This window comes from Platalea leucorodia (genome assembly GCF_965183815.1).
Source record: "Platalea leucorodia genome assembly, chromosome: 1".
Taxonomy (NCBI): domain Eukaryota; kingdom Metazoa; phylum Chordata; class Aves; order Pelecaniformes; family Threskiornithidae; genus Platalea; species Platalea leucorodia.
This window is the reverse complement of record NC_138823.1, coordinates 72476329-72502467: the sequence shown is the minus strand read 5'-3', so window position 1 is coordinate 72502467 and position 26139 is coordinate 72476329. Positions and strand designations below refer to the sequence as shown.

Below are 26139 nucleotides of genomic sequence, written 5' to 3'. Positions count from 1 at the left end.
GAAGTTCATGTCAGGTAAAACCAAGCACATAATTTTTGATCAGCTTCAATTCTGACCTGCCTAAAAGTTCTGTTGTATGTGTCTATTTTTCTAGGGAACTGAAATGTTTGACTTGAGGAAACAAGCTGCCCATAATCATCCAGGTGACATGCCTATTCTTAGCCTCCAAATGTCAATGTGGAAATCTCTGGCCACAGCTCTTACAGGATGGCTGATCCAAAACTTCAGCTCTGTGATGCTTAAAAACTACCTACCTAGAAACTGCCCATGGTTAAGGCCCCAGACTTGAAGACCTGGTGTCAGTTTACAGTCTTTGTAAGAACTGCTGTTAGATACCACGTCCAAGAGAGCTTTGTGGGCCACAGCCATCTCTATCAATTGAAATTTCTACCTAAAAACCAGTTCATGTGCCTTGAAGTCTTAAGCAGCTGATAAGCAGCTGCACAATACATTCCAGTTCTCTGATAACACTACTACAACTCCAGAACCCTAGCTTTCCTTACAAAAAAGGAATGTTTTTTTTTTCTCAAAAAAATGTTGTCTTGTGTCATGATTCCAAAGAGTCCTAAGTCAGTGTCACTGGTAGAAAGTCAGTCACAGAGTACGTATCGTTGGGTGAGCTAGAACAAACCCCCTGTGCACATGCCTATATGCTGTTGGAAAGCTCCCCTGACGTTCGCTGGAAGTGTATGCATAAAGACAGATACTGAGGTGTTAGTTTCATATCCAAGATGTGTACAGATGAGGCAAACATCAGCATGCCTTGCACCTTGTTCATATGGTCACATCCTGAGAGCATGTGCAGAGAGACAAAGTTCTCTGAAAAAAATGGTTCAGATTCACACTGCACCAGGTACTTCAGCAGGATGTTAGCTCAGATTACCAAGAGATGATAATTCAAATGTTAATATAGTCTGTGCAGTTGGGAAAGGAAAGGGAAAAGCACAAGAATGCAGACATTACTTTGAGTGACACTCCTCCCTTGATGATACATGAAAGTTATATATAAGAAGTATCATCACTTTGGTCAGAAAAGGTGTAGGACATATTCACATAAATTGAAAGGCAGCCAAACTCAAAGCCTAGTATACATCAGATGCACAAGCCACAGTAGGGGAATTACATTCTAATGATCTGTATGAGCAAAGCCTACTCTGCATTGGGCATTCAGAAGAGTGCCTCCTGATTCATCTGTACCCTGTATAACTTGATATAATTTAATATTTTCCACCCTTCTTTTCTGGTGTGCAGCATCATCAGGCTCTGTGCGATAACATTTAATTTTACTTTACGTGTTGAGCAGCTCCTAATGTAATTAGTCTTAATGTAATAGCGTAATTTGGTTTTGGATGGGAAGATTTACAAAGAAAATTAGAATAAATGAATGCACAAAGCACCAGCTGGTGCTTATACCTACTCCCACATAAGAAGAATATTGCTATTTGCAATCCAATGAAAGATGAGATAATTTGGATAACAAGGATCAACAAAGGGTGATGCAGCCGTTGGTCTAAACAGAAAGAAATCCGCAGACAAATCCTGAACCATGTGGGATGTAAAGCATGCCAAAGTTGGTGACAATCCAAAAGCATGTTATAAGGGAAAATAAATATTGCAGTCCACAAATGTACCACATGGTGCACAGCAACAAGAAGAGTAATAACTGACCAGCCAACTTGAGGGCTTCAGCTGAAGAGGGCTCTTGACTGGCAACACTTGGGCACCTGCCTCAGAAATGCAGGAACTTGCATTTACACATTTGATCAGTATTTTACATAAGAGGCTGTATAATCTCCATCGTTGGAGGTTTTCAAAATGCAGCTAGACAAAGCCACGGTTGACCTGATCTAGCGTTGGTGACAGTCCTGCTTTGGGCAGGAGGCTGTACTAGATGACCTCCAGATGTCCCTTCCAATCAACAGTTCTATAATTCTATGATAAATAACTAAAATTTCTCAGAAATAATGTCAATTGCTGTTTCAGTTTTCCAAAACATAACCTCAAAAGAGTGTATCTATTTTAACTACTGGATAGTCTCGTGTGTGTAACAGTAAACAGCTCCTCACAAGATGAAGACTAACATTTAGCAGATGAAGAAGGTGCTAGTGTTTACATGTACCCGTTCTTGAAGACCTTCAGCCAGATCACCTGAATCAGACACCTATCATGTCTAAACTTTCCTGACCTCCAAGTGACCATGAAGAAAAAAGTACATTATCAGCAAATCCCAATAACTGCCAGATAATTCCTGTCTTAAAAATTTTGTTTCAGTTTCTTACCAAGCTTCCTTTAACTTTAGGCATTTTTGCTAACATTTCCACTTTCTGACTTGTTCCAAGATGAAAGTTTGGCTTGGCAAACAGGCTATGCCTGAGGAAGACCAGTATTTTGTCTGGTTCCAAAGTATTTGCAGTTCCTGACATCTGTACTAATTTGGTTTAATTCTTCACAAACTGGAATTCCTGAAGCCAGTGCATCAGAGTTATACCAGGGATTACATTCAGCCATATTTGAAGAAGAGAACAAAATAAGAAATGTGTAGACCTTTATGTTAATTATAGCCAGACTCTCTGTGTGTGAATCTGTGCGCACATGCACACACATATAGACACACACTATAGGCTTACCCGGCGGTCATAGCCAGAGAGAAAACAGATACTTCGAAGTGTTTTCAGGAGAGGTTCATGTATAGGCATTGGGGAAGTTGTACAGATGGTGCTTCTGTCTGGCAAAGCTTTGAATAAGGAGAGGAATAATGGAAGGAATTCTCTTGATGGGGTTCTGTGGTTAGCCATATATTTATTATATTCAACAAAGGAAGCAGGCTGGCAATTAGGTGGGAAATTTCTGGAAAGAAAGTTCAGGAGGTTATCTTTCTGCAACCCATCCCTTTACTAAGAAATGGGTGACGTTTATAAAAAGGTGAAGAGGTGACTGTGTGATTCACATTCACTTGATACGCTGCAGGAGAGAAACCTCCGCATCCCTGATCACTGGATGGGCTGGGCCTCTGATCAAGAGGAGAGTGTTACCAGAGGTGATAAGAAATCGTGTGACTACAATTTTCATTTTTATATTTCCTACAATATTTTATACTTCCCTCATCACACAAATGCTCCGGCAGACAGCCTGAACCCTGATCTCTCAAGGCCAAAAGAATCAAATAAAAAAATCCCAGTTGCAGGCAGGTGATGAGAGCCTTACCAAAACTATACATAAGAACATGCAGTAATCTCAAACCTGAATTAAATTAGATATCTAATCAGCGAATTCTCCCTGAACATTTCTTCTTTGACACTTCCATCTGGACACTGAGTTAGATACTTGGGTGTAAGGAAGTTTCTAACAGCCAGGGAAATACCTCTGTTACTTCCTCATAATCCCTTCTGGCCCATTCGGCACCATGACAGGTCCTCCTCTAACAACACTAAAGAAAATGTTCTGTTAGAAGGCTTTTCTAGCTCTAGTGGAAGATGAATTTGTCTCGTTGGTCATAAAAAGGACCGACATGATCACTGCCTCCCTTGCAGACTTGGACCCTGCATCCCAAAAGAAGTACTGTTAAAAATCATTGCAAAATGACTGGCATTGCAAATTCCAAACCAGACCAATGCTCACACAAACACGTTTTTACTACATACCTTAACAAAGCATGTCTCGTGGTAACTGCAAACTAACTGTATCTCTTCTTGATTTGATACAGGCAGTATAAAAAGATAATAATGCAAATACATGAGTAACACATTTTTTCAAGTATTTCTTCTTCCATAAACCAATATTATGTTTTGCCTTGTCCAAAATGCTTATGCCTCAGCTTTATAGCTGGGCTGTACTTCTCTGTACATATTACTTGGGTGTTGATGAAAACGTGTGTGCTTTCAAGTCTGTTACAACAGAGCTGTAATAAAGACATGTCGAACTCTTCTTGGTAGGACTTCTGTGTCTTATCAAGATAACTCATGGCTCTCCTACTTAACCCACTTTTGAAATTCCCCTCCCGTTAGCTGCTCTCATTTGACTTTGTTCAGCTGAGAGCTCTGTCGTGTGCAGCCCGGATGGATCCAGCTGAGGGAACCATACAACCTCCCTACCGCCACTGTGCAGATCTGCTGCTCTGCTAGGGGTTATCAGCAAAGCAGCAGGGTCAGCGAGGGGAATATATGACTGTGTTGTGTCCTGATTCATAGTACACTACATCAGTCTTAATTGCGGAATAAGGAGACTGTAAACTAGGACACTGCAGCATGTATTGGGCTGACTGAGTCACCAGGTTTTTCCTCACTGAATGTGGGAACCAGCACTTGAAACAGTCTGGGAGAAAAAGAATACTATCCAGAGGAGGGAAAGCTATAGAGGCACACAGCACTGCTCTCGAAAAGCAGGGAGGAGAGAGGACCGTACTGTTCTGTGGTCCCACATCCTCCTGAAGCTTAATCTGACGTGTATAGGTTAGCTATTAACAGGAAGATCAGGAGACAAACCTTGCCCTTCCAGCCTGTGCACCAAATGACAGAGCAAATTTCACAGGCTTTCCCCTTCTGAAAGCTGACAAAATAGTGCAATTTCAGCTTCAGCTGTGGTTTTTTTCCCCATATTTAAAATGACTTAGATATAGAAGGATCCGCAGTTTGCCAACAGACACAGAAAACAGGTGAATAAATTGACCGATATATGACAACTTTGCATAAGCACAACATTATACATCACTCTGAGGCCATGCCCAACAAAATGACTGGAGACCTGCTTGTAGCAAAAGTGGCTATACCACACATACCTATGAGTAATGACTAGTTGAACCAGAACTAATTCTACAAAGAGCTATAGCAATTGTTAGCCAAATTGAGTCTGCCGTGGCAGATGCTAAAATAATTGCTCAGGGGGATTACAGGCTATATCCAAGCAGTTAATTCATTAGAAGTGTAATCTTCAGAGTGGCAATGGACGAGTAAACAAAATGGTAGCAAAGAGAGCACAGTTCTTTAATCAAACAAGCACTACCGCCCTCCTTCCTCACCTTCTATTTCCCTATCTGTACGAACAATTCATGCTTCAGTTAATGATCAAAACTGCATATCTTTGCTTACTAGCTAGCCTGAACAAATTTCCCAATGTCTTGGGTTTGGAAAAAAACAGAGCATTTTGCTAGTGCATTGTACAGTCATCAGTAATCAAATGCATGAAGTCACTGTCCCTGCTATAAATCCCTTGCATGAAAAGAGTACAGTGTTGTTAAATAGTTGTGACAGATACTGGTTTCAACTGGCAAGATATTTCAGCAAACAAACATTCCTCCAACATTCACAGAGGTGTTACCTACAGGAATGTCTGCATGGGTACTTACAGGAATAAAAATTATATTCCATGGGGAGGGCTTTTTCACAAAGGATACTTGTGTATTTCTCAACTAAAGAAGAAACAAACTCCCAGGTGACTTATCTGACCAGTATGAACTAACCCTTGACTCTACTCAGATGCAATTCCTAGCAGAGCAAAGGCTCATTTGTGTCCATCCAAGTCCAGAAAATAGAGGTTACAGAGGATGTTATTGGCAAATAGGTCACACGTTGGCCATCTGCAAGGGTGCATATATCCCTGCAGAAAGGGAAGCCACTTGAAGGAGAATGAGAATTGGTTAAACACTGAATTTATTTTGCATTATTCTCTGAGTTTTGAATGCAAGTTGTTAAAATTGGTCTATCCCTGAGCATTGATTACTTGTATATTTGCACCTCCAAGACATAGACACAAAGCAATAAAACAATACCATTTCATTTGGCACAGCTGACTGTAGAGGAAACAATCCTTGACATAAACCAGATAAAAATAAATATTAGACAAATATACACCAGACTGCTGCATACCGAGAACTCCAAAGTGGCTTTTACAAGTTTGTAAGCTTGGATGTGTACAAAAGAAAACAGTAAAATTAGTTTTGCAGCCAGGTTGCCACCCTTACTCATGCTGAATAGTACTTCACCTCACAAAGCACACAACTCATTTACAACTCAGCATGATGAAGAAGGAGAGAATCTATTACAAAATGTGAAATAGAAAGGCTTTTATCCGGATGTTATGCAGAAGTTCAGTAAAGGTGAGTAAGGAAAACAAGTCTTTAGCCACCTTCCAAATCACACAGGGATTTACAAACCAGGTCCTCCTGAATTGCTTCTGGAAGCAACAGCAACCCAACAAAGGGTGTTGTGGCAAAGACAATACATGAAACCCATTTCTATTAAACAAAGAAATAGGTCTCTGTGTAACATACGAGATGAATTTTTCTCAGTGGTCCTAAGAAAGTTTTGTAGAGGTCTAAAAAGGGCAATGGCACAGGAGAAAAGTGGGTGATTCTAAATATCAAGTAGACTTTGCAGCCCCTTGGACAAACAAATGGGAAAATCATGGCCTGCCAGGCTAGAAGTTACAGCTCTGCAAGGTGTCCCGAGATGAGAGACGTGGGGAACTGGGAATCACAGCTGTACTGCAGGCAAGCCAGGGACTGCCATGGAAAGCAATAGCAGCACCTCATGTCTCCTCCTGCCTCAGCACCACCAACCATCCTCACGCTTCTAGTCTAGGTAGCTGCTTTCACTAAGCAAGCGCAGCAGCTCTGCTAGTCCAATCTGATCAGAAATGAATTTTTGAATGAAATTTTTTTTGAGGACTATTGCTGGTTTATCACCTTACAGGAAAGATACACATTTGAAAAAAGGGTTGACAAATTTTCACGACTATACCTGTTTCTTTTTAAGCTCAGAATGATTTAATTTGTCAAACATAATTCATTAGCCCTCTCATCCAGCCTTTTGTATAAGATGCTCAAATGTCTGCTTTCAGTTGCAAGAGTCACCACCAGAAAGTTATAAAATAAAACCATGAGATGACTAGTGCTCTAATACATATGTATATTACATATATATAAACATATATATAGCATATACACTAGCATAATTAGCTGATTAACAGCCAGTGTGATTGCCATGCTTTAAATCCACATTTTTTTTTCATCAAACTCTCCTCTCACATTTGGGAACTAAAGATGCCCAAAGCGATGGCACTACCATATATATAGAGGCAGGCAATTTCCAAATACCCATGCTGTAAACTCCTCTCTCTCATCATGTGCAGAAAGACAGAATGCTGTGCCATTCAAATAATGTTTACAAATAATATGCCTCTTCAAAAAGGCCACCCCAAAAAAGGAAGACTGCTATCCACTACCAAAAGAATAAAAGTACAATCCAAAGTAGTCACTACTGCCTGCAAATGAGCGATTTTTCTGAAGGCTGTATTCCAAATGCCTTTTGTTCTGAAAAAAACCCCTTGCACAAATCAGAAAAACACAAACCCGAAGATATTCCAGTTTGGACACCTAGCACATTTCTGATACAAAAGTTATGAAAACTGACTTATTCTTATATAAGCTTGTCTAAGTTTGACACCAGACCTGATTTTTTACCTTGAGCTTTTATCAATTGTTTAACTATATCTGATATATGTGCATAAAATAAGTACCCTTCTGACAGACACCTCCTCAGGTCATTGCTTGGTGAACTTTACACAGCACCCTGGGGATGAACAAACTGACTTGTGACACCTGTTTGAGATAATTTTTGGAAAATGCCTCAATATATCATGCATTTATTTGATATTTTCCCTACGGACAAGAAGCAACAGACCTTACATTAGGGTCCTGCAGGCTGGAGGTCTTACTGGGATTTACAAAAGAGGTCTCTTCTTTCACAGCCTGTTAAAAGAAGGAGCCAAAGTTTAGTACAACATCCATACACTTAGGGTAACACAGCGGTTTATTAAAAAATTATTCCTGTAAGCACCCCAGAAAACTTCAATACCCCAAATGCCTACTCTGTCCAGATTTAAAAGGCCCAGTAATTTTTTTTTTTCCATCTCCTTCGGTTGAGATTCACTGTGATGAGCTACCATGTACAATGTGCAGAGCAATAGCGTTAGGAAGAGACTGGATAGGGATAAAGGAGGAGAAAGAAAGGAACGCTGATACTTATGGTTCCTCCAGAAAGCATTTGAGCAGAAATAATAAAAATCAACCCAGGCAAACATACTGTAGTTGAGTTGTTCTTTTAATTGGAGCAGAATAAATATTTATGCAGTTAATCAAGATGGTGATGCCAACTTTTCATTCAGTCTTTGAAAATTTAATTGAAAAATGGGATCCCCTACATATAATCACACTGTACATGCAATTCACAGAAAATCTCACCCACTACTGCTCTCTGCCAAATTACAGAGTCCTGTCTCTCACATAACATTTGTCTACAGAGCTGAAAATACTAGTATTGCAAAATGACTTTCATGAAAATTGCTTGATTACCCAGGAAACACCCAATTTGGGCAGGTGTTGGTAGATTATACTCTTCAACTGAAATGCGGGGTTCCACAATCCATGTGTAAATGCCAGTGTCAGTGCAACACTTCACCCCTCTACGAAAAATACTGGCTGAAAACACAAGAGTATCTCCAAATCAGTAATGGACTTGGCAGGCTCTGACATTTCCATTCTCCTAAATGGATAGAAGGGAACAGATATGGTCCTACGACAGAGTGATTTTTCAGTGTTCAATATCTGAACCATAATAATTTGTAGCCATCAGTCCAGATCAAATTGAATTAAACGTGAATTAAAGGATGAGACAGGTTCCTTCAAATCTAGCATGTGAAAATATTGTAAATTTGACATGAGACCTTCCATTCAACACAAACTGATACATTCCATTTGAGGGTACTCATAAGAAAAAGAAACAAAATCGGAGCTGAGTTTCTCCTATATCTTAGCAATGAACTACAAAATATCAGTAGGGGTGCTCAGTGCCTGGGGAAATTGCCCAAGTTGTGATAGTTTTAGGTTCATTTCCCCCTTGTGCCAGAGAGAACAACACCCCCATTGCCACTTCACAGGTCATTATTTCCCAGAGCATCAGCCATGGTGGGAACAGACTGTCCCAGCTTGTACACACAATTAACCGTATGGGCAATTAAACTGGAACCACTGGGAGCCTGGCAGAAAGTGAACTCAGTCCTGGGCCTACTCCAGCCCAGGCAAGTACCCGAGGTGATGGGTTAGGGAGCATTTTGAGATAAGTCCCCCAGTAACCCTTCCTGTTATAGTTGTTGCACCTTGTACATTGATACCAAAACCCTCATCAGCAGAGAGGGGACCCTCTGAACGACATCAGCAGGTTCGTCCCTCTCCCAGGGGGCGACTTCACACAGAGGAAGCGACTTTACAGCTAGTTTACTCAGAGGAGAACAGGATCAGCAGTAGGTACTGGAGAAGCTCCACCCCAGCGTAGTGCTCTTACGTATTTGGGTTTAATCTCCCTCAGGCCAGAGGTTTCCTCAGTCCTGGGCAAATGCTCTAAACATTAAGGAATCGGATAAAAGTGGGACATAATCACACCACCGCCACCGTTGTAACTCACCCACCAAATGTTTTGCAGCTAAGGTTTTCAGTGAATTAGCATCCCACTGTGAATAATTTCAGGACCAGGAGTGCAATTTTTAAATTTTAATAAATTCCTAAGTTTTAAGAAATTTAGCTCAGCTCTAGAAAACTTTTTTTTTTTACTGGTCTTCTAGTAGCTCTGTCTAGCATAATGTTTTTTTCAAAATCTAGTACTTTCTTGAAAGGAAAGAAAATGTTTTAAAGGAACTGAGAGAAAGCATTGAAAATCGTTCTTTGTTGGCATAGATGAGCACTAAAGTAATATTTCTTTGTTCTACAGAAATTATGATGCTTTTTATAAAGCTGTTGGGTTTCTGAAAGCTGTAAACATGAATCCGACTGTCAGAAACTTAATACACAGTCTCTTCTTCCACACTGATGTCTTAGCAACATTTTATTGTTAAGCCTGACAAGCTAGCTGCTTATTATGTGTCAAATTGGCTACTTTTTAAAACCATAAATTTTACTTTATTCCAATTTTCACCAAATTAATTGAGCTGCATTTTAAGATGCACTTGAACACAATATTAGAAAAGAGAATACAGAGGTCAAGGATGCAATGCAGGGGCTGTGACCAGGAATGAAATGATTAAAATTCCACTTACTTCAACACTATAAGCCACGGACCTCATTAGCCAATTGAGAGGGCTTCACTGTATTAGTCCCTAATAGCTAACCCTTGGTTTCTTCTCAGCTCTGTGACTACATTACCACTCTCTTTTGCCTTCTCTGCATTGGAAGGCTAAGACTGCATCTCCAGAAGTGGCGTATTCCTAAACGGCACAATCAGCACCCTGAGGAACTTCTCTTGGTGTTAATCTTCTCCATTATTACTCATGCTTTAGAGAACAGAAAAGATGCCTGTACCCACAAGTAAGTACTGCAGACCAGTGAGCAAGTAATCCCACTCTAAACTGGAGGGCGAGAGGGAGCATGGAAAGAAATGGAGAGGTCTGAACAGCCTCAGGCGATGCAGGCATGCACGCTGGGTGCCACGGGTGTACGGCAGGTACGCGTTAATAAGGATGGGCTAATTCTCCTCGCCCTATGCCTGTTCTCCGTGCCTATGCATGAACAGACATAGGAAAATGTTATACCTGCAAATATTTCTGCAAAGGGCTTCAGCCACCAGGAACTGTACCACCCTTGCTTTATGTGTTGGCTTGTTGGGGTTTGGTTGGTTTGTTTGTTTGTTTTCAGGAGGCCAGTAAGTCATCAGGTGACAGTATGTTTCTTTCAATTTTCCTCCTAACTCAGCAAATCACCCTCACTAACACACAAGGACTTCCTCAGCCTTACTGAAAAGATGTGAATGTAAAACAAGTGTTATACTTGTACACAACTCTCAATGTAATTCCCAGATGGTTTGCCTTCATTTGAAAACAAGTGCATGTGCTAGGGCGAGGACTTGGGTTTCCACTGCAGGATGCCCTCCACCAGTGGAACAAGGGAGTTTAGCCAAGGCTAGCAGGAGGTACCTTGTGGGGAACGTATATGAAGTGCCAGGCAGAGGCTCTGTCACCCGCAGAAAGCCCAGCACTGAGCTGTGTAAGAAGGACAGAGCCAGCAGCAAGGAGCTGCTCAGATCTCCTTCACTAAGGCAGATTCTCCCCTCACCCAGAGGCTGCTGCTCTGAGAGGGAGAGGTTTCAGGGCATAGCAGACCTGGAAACTTCATTTATACAGAAGCAGATTCATTTAATAATTACCCAAAGAGAAACAAGCTGGCTTTTCTGGCTACCAGACTGCAAAACAAACAAAATTAAAGGTTGATCCATATAATCCATCCACACAATGCCATTCTCTTTTCTTACCTGCACTGGGCCCAGAGCAAAAGAAAAATTATTAATGTTCCAATTTCATATGACATTAACTTTCTGGATGGTGTTAGAAACAAAGGTGAAGCATTACTTTGTTATACTAGAGACAAGAAACATGCCTGGACAGAAATGCCATTGTACAGCCTCTCTTCATAGATGATTGCTAAGAAAGACTAGTTTCACCAAAAGATGAAAAGAGAAGAAAAGCATCTAAGTAATATCAAATTTTGCCCACAGCTGCCTAAGCGACCTACCTATCGGCTTCCAGGCTGATCCTGACAGTTTTCAGACTACTTTTCAGTCGACTCCTGTGCACTCATAACCCCTGCTGCTGTCCCAGCAGCCGGGTCCTTTGGAGCCTTAGAGAGGCGGTAGATGCTCCAGGGACGCTACATCAGACCCTGCTGAGCTTTCCAGAAGGGGTGGGAACACTTTCTGGTCTGTGGGAGCAACCCCACGTATGAATTCATAAGCCCCAGTGGCTGGATTTGCCTAGTGAACAGCAGCTCCTTTTTTCTTCCGAAGGAAGAATTCGCCCCAGGATGATGGGGAACAGGTCCTCAAAATGGGAACTGGTTGCACTGGGCATGTACCAGGTGGGAGGATACAGGAAAGACACAACTTTGGCTGCAGCTTTCTGTGCTTCTGCACAGATGACTAATGCTGGCTGGGACTGCGGACTGGTGAGGCAGCCTGTGTCCTTCAAAACTCAAGCAAGCACCTTGGGGAGCTAGTGCCCTCTGCGCCTCTCCTCCATCACAAGGGGCATCGCTGTGGCTTTCACCCCATCTGATGCACAACAGGAATACCTTGAATCAGCAAAAAAGACTGCATGAAGAATCTGATCACTGCAGCCAAGGGGGGTTGTCAGGTTCTCATTTGAGAAAGACAAGGGTCTGGAAGGCTCCTATGAAATACATGATGTCTCTTATTTAGCAATTTCACAAAGTTCCCAGTTACAGAATGGAAGGGGGAGCAATACAGCTTTCACACGTTTGGAGATCTTCAAAGGAAAGGAAGCAATGGCTCTCACTGCAGTGGCCTGGAAATACTCCTCTATCTTGGCTCTTTCTGGCTCCGTAATGATGCTAAGGAGGCCTGAAGCATACCAGATTTTTCAGCTCTTCATCAATATCTTTCTCATCTGCCAGCCACGCCGATTGTTGGCTGATCTCATTAGATAATACAAGCTAAGCAACACATCATTAGGAAGAACGCCCTGCCAAGGTAAACCTACCTTGGTGATTTAATATGTCAAATGCATCCTTTCAGGTGAAAAGCATGACGGTTAGGTCTCTTGGGAACAGACTACTCTGTTTTTCTCCCTCTGAACAGGGCCTGGCACCATGCGTCTCCTGGGCTATGGCGGGGCTCCTACACATCACCGCAATTAACAGTACTTGTCTCATCATGTACTAGCACTTACAGACATGCCAGCTAGGAGACATAGCTGACATATCCACAATGTGTTGTCACAGTTTTGTGACACCACTGCCACATTTGCCTCCAGTATCCCAGGGAATAAATCAAAGATTTCCCTTTTCCCACATTTGTTTATCTAAATCTTCCCTCCGCTTCTGTACCTCACCAAGGCTGCCACATCATTTCCTCAGCTCCTTCCCTGACTTTCAGGTATCATTGCTGACATACTTCTAATGAGCTGCCATGTATCATTTATTGATCATCCTGGCCCACACACATTCAAAATCTTGTGTTTTTATACCTGTGACACCCTTCATTTCCTGTAGCCTCGCTTTTAGAGTTGAGCAAACCTGTTTCCCCGTAGTGACTGAACACAGCGGGCTTGAAGCTGAGCCATTTTTAAATTCCATTGTTATGAGCAATTATAACTGACGTGATGTTGTGCTCGCTGCTGTTCCAGTCGAGAGTCCCAGTGCAGTTGCTTCTTTTTACTTAGCCTGAAATTCGCCAGTGAGTTTATTGCTCATCCAAGTGGGTGACTAACAGCAACAGCTTTAGCAAGGAAGGCATCGTGTACATAAGGAGCTGTGCAAGCTTCCCCCACAGCCTGAACACCTCAGCTGTGACCTGTTATACTCACGTAATTCCAGTTCTGATCTCTGTACAAAGACTGTCAAATTGTGCAGTAGCTCTGTGCTGTGAATAAGGACGGGTGGAGGGAGGGAGGAAAGGAGGAGAAGGAAGTAAATGGCATCTAATTCATGATGGAAAGAGGTTAAAATGTTGGAAAAGCTGATCCTTTCAAGGTACTTAAGTCAACATCTAGTGAAAGCTAAGAACTCCTCTGGGGATCCAGAAGGATTTGTTTAAGTCCTATTATAAGAAAGATTGCATAAAATTATAAATCCTCAAGTGTCTTCCCCTCACCTACTCTATTTTCATTCATGACCTGATTAGGGTTTGAATCCAGATCCCCTTAAGTGAATAAAGCTCCAAAGACCCAGCTCACATAAAGACAGCGAATTTTTTCTAGAAATACATGGCAAAAGCATGTGGACTTTGAAGTTGACAAGTCCTTGCACTTGAATCTTTCCTTAAAGGAGACAGCACAATGAAAAAGGCAAAGAATCATCAAAAATGGACCTAAGACAGACTAGCACTGTGAGTCACCTCACTTATGCACCCTTTCTACCATAAATAATGCATTGATCCTGGTCTCATTTACATTTGCAGCCATGGCTTGCGTCTATGTAGAGAGCACAGGCTGCAGGATGACACCTGTACCCGAGCATGTCCTGAGACATTTTCTGTACCAGAGTCCAGTCTGTTCCTTCAGGCAACTCTAGACAGCACGAGCAACCTGCACTTACTCACATATTTGCAATACTTAAAGCAAAACAACATGATCATCAGTCTGTACCTGTTTCTAGGACAGGGAGGAAAGAGAGAGAGATGGCTATCGACCTGGCCTAAAAATTTACATGTGTATAAGCTTGTGAAGAAAGTTAGTGTGTGAAAGGGGCTAGGGGATTGAGCGTCCCTTTGTTCAGTGTAAATGTCCCTTTGTTTATGGAGAATCAATGCGGGGGAATCAATTGCTCAAGAACCCAAACCTGGCTGATAGAAGCTACCTCCCGCCAGCCAAGAGTTTCCCTTGGGGTTGATAAAGCAGAAGTGAATGGGATTTTGTATGCTTTTTGTAAATAGCTCTGCACCTCCAAACTACCTTTTCCCACCTTTTTCTTAACAAACAACCCATAATGCTCAGTGAGGAACAGCTCGGTGGTAATGTCACCTCTGTTTATCTTCCATAAACTGCACGGCAAAAATGTGTCTTAAAAATGGGCTTGGCATTCCCTTGTCTGCAGATGGAGAAAAAATGCGAGTAATGCAAAAATCAGCTGCAGTAGATATCTATGAGAAACAGGATCTCAGTTCCTTCCCTGCGCTAACCTGCTAGACTTAAATCAACACAAGGATTTAGGAAAGCTTCAGTAACAGGTGAAGAATATAAACACCGCTTGTAGACAACAAACTACTAGAACACAACACACACTACCAGCCAAAAGAAAAAGCCCTGCTGAGATAGCTGCACATTTGCTCAGGAGCCTGTGCTTAATTCTAAGGGTAATTAGGATTTGCCCAGAGCCAAAGTGGATATAAATAGCAACCGAAACCTGCTAGTATCTTTCCTCCATCAGCTGGGCCATGAACTGTTTGGCAAAAGGGATTCTTTGTGATACTAACAAGTCGTCTGATCAATCACGGCATATCAGCACTGACTCATGCAAGCTGCAAAGGGGTTTTAAATGCCAGGGAGAGCTGGTCTTTTGTATTCTGGCAGCTCCTCACTGCTGCTTTATACCACTCCCTCTCAAATGAAGAGTCTGGAATAAGTGCAAAAAAAGGAAAAAAAAAAAAAAAAAGAAAAGATGTCAGTTGCTTCACAGTGTTTAGTGCTCCCCTGGAGCTTAATTATGTGGGAACTGTGATACGCAGTCTGTCAGCTAGAAGGTGGCAGATCCCTTGTGGCACGGTTTGAAAGGTGTGTTGTGAAATACTGCTCCTTTGCTCTAGACCTACAGATACTGTATGGCACGCTCTGTGCAAACCACAGGTTCCCACAGTCATGTGTGGGTTCCTCATGTTTCTCATCTGTGGTGTCTGTGGCAGTGTGCTCCTGGCTTCAGCTTCCAGCATCCCTATGCACACTGTAGTTTGATTCTCCAGCTAGCAGAACGGCACATAAATACTTCCAACTTCAAACAAACTCACTCCTATTCATTTTCTGCTGCTCTGTAACTCTAAACCACATGCAGGGCTCAGTGGTCAGCACCATAAACTTAAAAATTTTCGGTCTCTAAGTCAGGACTATAGCCATGGGAGATGGTGTATTGCCCCCTAGGAACACAATAAACAGCTCTTCAGCATAATTCTGAAATGAAGCAGTGCAGAGACCATCTTCCAGAATATATTTTCGAATGTGTTGCATAATTTTCTCTGTTTTGTTTTTTTTTTTTTTTTTTTTTTTTGTTTTTGAGATCATAAGCATTGGAATCATTCATTTCTAAGACTCTCTCTTGTGTTGGTGTGTAGCTGCCATAAAGACAGAAAACTACAGAAAATTTCCTGTCCCAGTTTATATTTTCCACTTGCAAACATTCACTCCGTTCTCAGAATTAACAAGGAACAGCTTCTTCTTCTACTACATGCAGGAGGTTCCTTCATAAACTTGTCACATCCTGATGTTAGTAGCATATGGTATTGAAAATATTCCCACTGCTTAGAGAGAGAGCTGTTACAAATATTTCAAGCAACAGTTTGTTAATTTTAGATCCAAACCTACAGTGCACCAATATTTTTCTCATGCTTTTACATCTAACTGTATAACGAAGATGCCCCATGCAGTTTCATAAAGGACAAGTTAGACCCTAGATTTTTGGGTATGTTTTAAAAATATATTTAGTAGATACTCTACCCAGCCTTTAAAAGAACATTTAATTTCAAATAGCATGTGCATAAGACAGAGTCTGGTTCTTTCTTTTTCCTTTTACAAAGCAGAGAGGAGCAAATACTCATCTCTTTTGTGATACCATGAAATAAAGGAGAATCTATGGTGTACATGAGGAAAATCAGCCTGTCTTGCTTTACAGCTCGAGGAATATAGGCTGTGCCTTACAAAACCTAGATATACTCTTGCCTTGGCTGCCTTGTAAGTTGAAATATGACAGTACAGAAAACAAGAGATGAGAAATTGGAGTCTTAAGAATAAGGCCAGAAGGCAGGACTTCTCAGGGATTTAATATGGAACTGGCATCAAAAGACAGAATTGGGCAGAGGATAACAGGGTGAGTCCTGCAGATATACTGGGCAGCAGCATATGTCAGATGGGGTCAAAGAGGGGCAGGGTTACAGCCCTGGAGGAATACATGGAGTTAAAAGCTGTCTTCCATGAAGAAACTATTTCTTATCTGCTCCCTCAAAAGGATGCTGTAAGTGTCTCTGGGCAGTGTAATGCTATTCCAGCCCACTTTTCCCAGAAGATGACTGAACTGCCGCTGGGAAATGGCTTAGCTACTGGTATTCAGTTGCTTGGGTCGGGGGGAGCAGAGAAGATAACTGGGTGGTTTTATGGCACGCCGGTACGGTGGTTTATCGGGGCCTCCTGCAGCCCTCTCCCTCCTCCCATTTTCTAGGTGATAGATGGTGTGTTTCTACTCATTCCTTCACCCTGGACCTTTTCCCTGCCCTTGCTAGTGCTCGTCTAGCCACAGCTTCTTACTGTGATGGCTGACCATCGCCTGGTCTCTGCCTACTTATTTTTGCAATGTATCCAGGAAGGGTAATATACTTGACAGGAGGGGAGCTCAAGTGCAGAAGAACTCACCTCTAGTTCCACAGGCAATTTTGTGGCTAAGCAGGCACTTGAATGAGGATTTCCATGATTAAGGTGATGTCCTAACTTACTGGCTATAACTCTTAAGCCATACTTTGTTAGCACTGAAAGCTTCAGAAATTTCAAACTGAACCGTATGCCATTATTTTTCCACAATACGTGCTATCCTACAACAGTCTTGCTTCTCCTCCTTCTCTCTGAAATCACAAGACTTTTCTCATCGGGGCCAAACCTGCAGACACCTACTTAATCCAACCTGACTGCTAAAGCCTTGCGCAAAACAACACAGGTAAAAAGGAAAAAAGGAATGCTCAGCTTGCTCTGAAACTTATTTACAACATAGCAGCAGCTAAAGAATACAGTTATGGCATGCATGAAAAAGCAACCCAGGATGTTCTCCCTTGGAAAGCCTCAGGGTGAAAAATTAAGTCAGGGCTGGTGAATTGAGAGATGCATATGTTTAGCACATTTCCTATCTCACCTTAATAATGCTGTACTCTGAATGCAACAGCACACACTGCTTCCAGTCTTTAACTATCCAGTCAAACATGACCATTAAGCATATTCAGGAGAAAATACAAATGTGAGAAATATACTATGACATCCTGTAGAAAAGACATACAGGAAAAACAGAGGGCAAACCCAAGGGCAATCAAACAAGAAACACGCTGCATAAAATACAGTTGATACAACACAGAATTCGGAGAGGTGAGAGAACTGCTTTAAGCAAAAACTAAAAGTAAAAACCCAACCTCCTTCCCCCGCATGCTGTCAGATTTATGGTTTCTGCTCTTCAAATCTAGGGCAGTCAGAATAACCAAATTTTGGTACTTCCTTAGGTCTAGCTAGACCAGATGTAATCTAGGACTTAGATGAAAGATCTACCAGGGAACAACAAATACACAAAGATGATCGTTAACAAAATCCTTTGCAGGGCAAGTTGACCTGATATGTTATTGTGAAAAGAAACAAAGTGATGGAAACACCAACATAATTTGTATTCAAAGGGAATAGTATGCACAAGGATACCACAGGAATTTGGGATAAGATTCATACCAATCTTCTGCCTCTAATTTTGTTCCTAAAGCATTTTATTTGGCTTTATTTTTGGCAAAATTGGCATTATCTTTTGTCCACAAAATGACACTTCAAAAGAATCACATATTTTAGGTTTTACTTAGATTTACCTCTGACTGGGAAATTAACCTTTTACAGTCATGCCATCTAGCAGCAGTTTTCAGTTGTGTGACATTATTATAAGACTTGTGATGTTTTTGAAACAGGATGTATCCGATGTAAACACTGACCCAGCCGTGAAAACAGCAGCTTGAAATTTAGTTAAAAGCACACGAACAAGTAAGAAAACAATAGACTAGCTAACATTTCCCATTCAGACAGCTCAAGTTAATCCTCTAAAATAAAGGTTGCATCTGGATGCATAGATATTATCTTTAGAACGCCCTTAACCACAGTTTCCATGAGTGGTGGGTAGCCTCAGAAAACTCCGGAGCTTATTGTTTCTCAGCTACAAAGTCAGTAAAAGCTACAGTGACAAAATGAAAACATGGAGATTTCCTGTGGCCTTCTCTCCTATTTTCTCAGCCTCCCTCGGCTGTATTATTCATGTTAGTTAGGACAAATTTCCTACTTCCATCATATCAATCATTTTGAGTTACCTGAAGAAACTGTAGAGCAGCTAGAGAAAGCTAGGTCAATGTGGATACTTGAGGTAAAATAAGGTGCTTCCTCAGGAATGATGTGATTTTGGAAAATTGGTGTAAGCTATGCCACAAACAGAAAGGTGAAATATTAAACACAGATTACCTGGGCACCTACTCTAAAAGCAGCTTCCACTTGAGCTTTAAGGATGTTGCACTTCATATGGTCAGGTACAGAGGAAGGCGACACAGGGGCATGAAGAGTCTTTTCAGACACTTTCTTCTCTTCACCCTAGATTTAATATAAAAGACAAGCACAGTGACATATATTAGAAAGATAAGTTAGCAAAATGGTCAAAGGTCAAATTTTTACTTGTAACAACTTGATTCAGCAATACTGGATAAAACCTCCACATTCATACCCTGATAGATACATCTTACAATAAAAAGTTTTCAAAATATTTAATGACTTGATACTATTTTCAGGACAAAAAAAGCCTCAGGGAAGCCTGAGTAATAGAAGCAAGAAACTGATGTGGAATGAAGATACAAGGAAAATGCCCAGCCAGGCCCTGGAGTGGTTGCCCAAACCTGTGATCACACTGAGGAAGGAAAACATTGTCTCAAAATATCCCACAACAGGCAGAAGAAAGAAAAGTTCACAACACTCAACTATAGTGAACATTGGTTTCTTACATCACCCGAAGAATGTAAAGGGGCTTTGCAAATTTAACCAGAGGGATTTGAAGGGATCTCCATGTAATTGCAAGCCAAGCAGAATCTCCTTCATCAGAAAGAAAAGGAAAATCCAGTGACTTTAAACGTTGCTGCTGCTGTTTCCACTTGATGTCAACCCCTTACCTATGCAGTGATCTGGATCAGAAATCTAAAGCCTCAGGACAGCTAGTTTAGTGACCTGTTCAAACATGACCTCAAGGCTTTGTGCGTTGAACAAACTACATCCAGCAGAAATGCCAGCATGAATAAACTTCCCATGCAGAAAAGAAAAAAGAGAAAACAAAAAGGACAATGTAATACTAACGTATAAACAAACAGGGTATGAATGAGACCAGGATTGTAAACGCGAACTCTTAAACAATCAAACCATAATATCTTATATGTTTTTAAAGAAGAATTGGGCAATGGCGTAACAGCCATTGCAAACTTTCCTATTCTTCCTGAAAATGAGACCTGAGTTACAACCGAGTAACAGCCTAGACTATGCATTCATTTTCCACTCTCGTTGCTGCAAAGAGCGTGTGGTCATATACACCCGGACAGAATGGATATGTAATGCTGTCATTCAGATTTCAGCCAAAACAGGTACAAGGCATCAGGAAACCAGGTCCAGCGCATCCTTGAGGTTCACCTCTGACAAGGTATTTCAAGACAGAACCGGTCATTTTTTAGCCACTGAAATTACCATATGATTAGCCCTTTAACTTCAAAACCTGCCTCCTTTATCCTTCCTCCTGCCCTCCCACATGGCATCCCACTGGCTGATGGTAACTACAGTCTTACTGACTCTCCTCTCAGGTCCGCAAACAATCACAGACAAAAGGGAACATCAAGATTTGGGGGACGCTTTCTGCAAGTGGAGCAAATCACAAATGCAATTATGTTGCCTGAGGAATCTGGTCTGCAAACACTGGGGAGGGAAAGAGCCAGACCTCCACAGAACTCTATTGAGACTGCAAGATATTTTTCATGTGTAAGCAAAGTTGGTCCAGCAGACTTCTGCATCCAAAATGTCATAGCTGCTAGGTATGATTTTGAACAACTGTCTGTTAAAGGATTGCTCATCACGATATTTTTTTTTTCTCTGGCAAATTTCTAATAATTGTTACATGTTTATTTGCCAAGCCACATTTACTGTTTTTATTGGAAGGTATTTTTGGACTTTTCATTCTCCCCACTTTCCTCCTAAGGGAAAAATAAAATACTTAAAATGAAAAGTGACAGCATCTAGCTGGAGCAACTTATGGAACTGTAGTCATTTATTCAGTCCTGAATATAACAGTCGTTCTGGCAAGCATATGAAAAAAACCCATGAAATATTTGTTTGCCATAGGTGTCTTTTCTGGGGTACTCATGAAGCTAAGTAGAGATACTCAAAATGACAAAATTAACTGTAAAGAAAGCACAACTCTTCCTTCACCAATAGTCTTGGTAGTCACTGTGCACTACTACACACTTCAAAAGGGCTGCTATTATTGTCAATTTTTAAGTGTACTGATTTCTAACAGCAGAAAGAACAACGCACTAAGCAGTGGCATTTCTAAAGGCCATGCACAACGCCACCTTTGTTTTAACACTGTATATTAATCAAATGTCATTTCAGTCAAGCAAGATTAAGCAACTGTGTTTTACTAGCTAAATCAAGACAACTGATGCATGTTTAGGACACAAGCTTGTTTCGTAACTTGAAAAGTTCCAAAGACCCATCCATCTGTTATTCAGATGGATATGGATATTTTTCAGTCCTTATGTTCTTCCTCCCCTGCCCAATTTCTCCACATTGACAAAAAGCAAGACAAAAACCCTCAGGGCTGTCCTGTAGCTGGGAACCCTCAAAAGGTCTAAACCTCCTACTGTATTCAGGATTATATCAGATGACTGTAACGGAGACTGTCCCCAGTGCCGGATCTCATGTGCAAGTCTCACATTAAGATTCTTATAACTTGAGAAGTCCAAATGCTGATGCTTGCTGACCTGGCTGAAAAGGGAAAGCTGCTGCTGCTGCTGGAGGTTAAAGACTTCTTAGAAGCCATTCATGGGCGTTCAGTTCTGCTTTAGCCCTTGTTTGGGTCACACTTTAAGGGTTTCACCTTCAAGCAAGCAAAATTTGTTTTGCTTGCACCCCACCAGGAGCAGCGGTACCTTTAGTGACTGATCACACATGAAGAGCCGACATTGCTGCAGTCGCTGCTTGGCCTCGCCCTGCTCACCAGCAGCCGAAGGCCACCACCTCCCCCTGCCCCAGTAGGAATGCTGACTGCACACAAACCCCATATGGGGCTTGGGAGTGCTTGACCTGACCCAGTCCTCCTCTAGCTTCTGAACATATGTGAAAGGCTTCTTTGCCAGCCTGCCTTGGCAACGACGGACTTTTCTGCCACAGTGCAGCACATCCTGAATCATTACTGAATTCTGCTCTCACATAGCTGATTAGCTGAAACTATTACACATATAGTCAGTGGCACTGAAGATCCAGATTAAAAGTGAACTCAAATCATAGAACAAAGTAGCACCTGCTTACTGCAGACTGTTAGCACTTCTAAGCATCTGTATAAGCTCCTGTTGTTTCTTAATGCCACTAATCTTTACATATAAGCCCGTTCATTCCCCAATTTAACTCCTAAAGTATAATTGTCATCAAAAAGGCAAAAGAAAAAAACATATTTCAGGACTATACAACACCACGCAGTACCTTCTACGGTTCATTTCACTAGTTTATAAGAAAATCAAAGATCTAAAACCTGCCTGCATTAGGAATTTCTATATACCATTACTGCAAGAACGAAAGCTGTAATCTACTTTATTTTGCTGTATAATAAAGAAATCTTACACTTCCAGAATCCTTATCGCTTGCTGTGATGAGTGAAGCATAAAGATAGCAGCTGGGCATTCAAATATTGTACCAGGTTGGCAGTTATTAAAATTTTATTTTCATTTATAAACTAAGAGCATTCTATGTGGAAGTCATTAGAAAACTAAACATGGCATAATGTTAATGAAACTTCCAATTTTATCATTTCCTATTATGTAATTCCAAAGAATGAGATGCCCCTTTCAAGTGAATGTCTGAGAGTCAAACTTGCATTTGAAAGAAATAATCTTCTTGCTTAAAATTGCAATCTAAACTCATTCTAGAAGGTTTAGAAATGAGGAAAAAAAACATTAAGTTAAGATACCTGATAAAACTCCAATTTTCCATCTCCAGTTCTGCTGGTGCTAAAAAATAGCAATGTGTTCACATCACTTTCACCATTGATGCAGAACTTTATTTTTCCAAGAAGGAGAACACTGGAGAATTGTATTTAAGTGGGTTTGATAGAAGTGGGTTGAACAAGCTCAGATATATACACACATTAAATTAGATGCCTTTTTTCTTTTTATAATTGAGGTCTTAGGTTTGCTTTTCTCCTCACAAACATTTACTTTAAATTCAATTACATTTGCCGATACTAGAACCGAAGGCAGATTTGTACAGTGTTAGATAATGATGACACTGGCTTTGGTTTGCAAAGCTAACTGAATATTAGGTACACATACAGAATATAAAAATAGTTGCATGAAACACAGTGATACCACTTCTGTACTTAACATTTCTATTCTCTCTGCTTTGAAAGGTTCATGCTTTGTTCCACATCAAACTTTGTACCAAGAGTAAGATTCATGATCTTTTGCCTCTCTGAATTTATCAAGAGTCTCTTCTTAGTCAAACAGTATGTTTAAAACACATAGTTAGCTGGAGACGTCTGAAGAATAGAATTAATTTTTTTTTTTTAGGAATGCAGGTCTATTCTTTGTTGCTAGCCATCACTGCTAGTGGGAGGTAAAATTTTAATGAAGACAACACAGATATATAGGTTCTGAATGCACATTAGCTATGTAAGGTCAAACCCTTTGGTTTCCTGGGACTCAGCTGTATCTGCAAACGTGCATGAAAATCTACAGACTCTTTCGCCCCCTTTCCACCAGGAGATTTATTGATTTTTTTTCCATATGATAGCTAACACCAATTACGAACAGATACCATAATGGTAAGACCTGTATGATTACGTGGTATTTTTATCTGAGGCAAAGTTTGCAATCAGAAGCTGCATCTTTTATTAGAAAAATACATTTGGAAAAACAAACAAACAAACCCTTCATCAAACTGTCAGATACACAGATAAGACCTTCCTCAGGTCAACTATCATTTGGTCTAATGAAAGATATAACTCCCAATAAATCTTGTTATGCTTATATCCTTGGAACAAACCTCTTTAGTTCCTGGTATCAAATTTATTTTATAAAATGCTATTGCTCAATATTATTAGATCCTGCCTCTGTCAGTGCCAAGCTTCATGATAGTCTTACTGGGTCACGGTAGCCATGTTTCCTGGGGTATACCATCTGATAAGCATATCACACAGAAGTGTCTCAGATATATCAATAAAGTGAGTTGGTTTTGTGGTATTTTTAAACCACAAATGTTTTTTGGAACTGCAGTAGCTTTAGTCTTTGCAGTTGTGCATGGGGCAGGTAGTTCCACAGCTTTTTTGCCAGTGGTATCACCTGCAAGCAGTCAGTAGCGTAACTGGGCAGCCCTGTAATATGGTGTGGCCGTGCTAGCAAAAGGCCATAAGCTTTGAACAGAGTTTGCAAAGCCATTGAGGCTCATCAGGCTCACTCTGTCTGAACCTTTCTCGATCTGCCTGCAGCTTTGTTTTCCTAGATTCAGCTGTAACAGCAATAATTTTACATAGAAAACAGTAACACAAGCAGTTATTCTTTGTAGAATGAGACATTTATGACTTTAACACAACGATGTAGTGTAAAACAACACAGGGCTGGTATGATAACAGAGGCCTTGAGAAGTGGAGACACAGGAGGTGGTGTAGGGGAGCACAGGCTTGGCCCTGGAGATAGCACAAGGGGCACAGGCTGGCCCTGGAGACCCCATGGTTATAAACAACTCACCAATGGCCAGTTAAAGAAATGCAGACCTGGACCTGGACAAAACTGGTTTTAGGGGCAATGAAGAGAGAAAAGACATAGTATCTAGCATATATATGTAAAAGTCACCATGTATAGTAAATTTGAGTGTAACGTGAAGATGCAGATCAATAGAGAGCAAGCAAGGTGTAAAAGCATGTTTGCAAACATACAAAAGGATCTGAAGTGGATCCTAGAAGAAGAAACCATGAACATGACCATCATAACACCCCCTTTGTCCCCCACCAGAATGAAATCACCAACCTTAGGACCCAGGGGTGTAAGGGAAGGGTGAGCATAACACCAGGAAAAGAGGTAGAACAATTTGGACTGTATTAGTGTTCAAAGAATCACAGAATCATTTAGGTTGGTAGAGACCTTTAAGATCATCAAGTCCAACCGTTAACCTAGCACTGCCAAGTCGACCACTAAACCATGTCTCTAAGTGCCACATCTACATGTCTTTTAAATACCTCCAGGGATGCTGCATCAATCACTTTTACATTTGGACTAATCATTACTAGATGCCCAAGATTTCAGAAGTCCTAACAATGCATTCTTGGCTTTATATTTTATATATATATACACACACACACGCGCACACATGGAGCAAGGGGGGATGGGAGAACATATTTTTCTAAGGAAAGGCTTGCAAGAAAGAAAAATCAGAAATACATTCACAGCTACAAGACTTAGGCTTGTCTCTCCTGGAGATTAAGGAGTCCACTAGCACCAAAGGGCATGAAACGCATATTGAAACTGAGTTTTATCATTCAGTAAGTAGACAGACACGTCCACTGTACCAAACAGCTTTGGAAAAGAGATTGGACACATCCATCCATCATTCCCATGAGACGAAGTTTGCTGTAGCGGACAATCAAATTAATTAACTGCTGAATCTAATTTACCCAATTTCTTGTTAATTCTCCTATGGGTTGATTATTAAGCCTGACAAATTCCAGCCCCAAAGCACTTTGCTTGAAAAAATAATAATTAGCAACAGGAAGAGAGGGAGTGAAAGTTGGGACTCCACAATAGATGTGGAAACCATTGCTTTATTTTCAGAAATAGAGCAAATGAAGCAGCTTCATAACTGCTTCACTGGTTTTGTTTAAGCATAATATTTCAGAGGATGCAAAACTAGGGAATAAAAAGCATTTAGTAGAATAGGAATCAATGGAGTGGTGCAGGAGAGCTGTTAACGTTTCATTTTTTTGCCAGAAACTAGTCACACTGACCAGTCATTAAAATCTGTTTGTTGCTGGACTGAGTAGCTAGTTAACCACCACAACCAAAGGAGCTTTAGAGGCCACACTCATAGCGAAAAATGCTTGTCGCAGTTCAGGGCTGTTCAATCCTGTCTAACTTGCCCCACTGCCTTTGCGCTGGGTGATGCTCCACAGCATTTGAACCCAGGGCTAGCTCAATATTTACAGCATGCCCCTCTCTTTCATTGGAGAAGCCATCTGCTTTTGACACGGCTCAAAGCTCAAAGACCTGCAGTTTGTTTGTTTTAGCTTTATGAGCTCTGTGTACACATTTCACTAGGATCTAGGTCAGAAAATGGTACTTGAAGAAGAAACCACAAGCGAGGGGCCAACAGAACTTCAGAATGATTTGTCGGTCACAACCCACAGCCTGTAACGTGAGGGCTTGATTGCTG

General features: G+C 41.1%; 1 protein-coding gene across 1 annotated transcript in view; it reads right to left on the bottom strand.

The window, feature by feature from the left end:
- EPB41L4B (erythrocyte membrane protein band 4.1 like 4B) overlaps positions 1 to 26139 on the bottom strand; it is a gene marked incomplete at both ends in the record, with an annotated part of 177372 nt that overhangs the window by 36168 nt on the left and 115065 nt on the right. Inside the window, 2 exons of the mRNA XM_082304048.1 lie at positions 7677 to 7744; positions 18940 to 19065. Of these exons, the coding sequence (XP_082160174.1) occupies positions 7677 to 7744; positions 18940 to 19065 (194 nt within the window). The remainder of the gene's footprint in view (positions 1 to 7676; positions 7745 to 18939; positions 19066 to 26139) is intronic.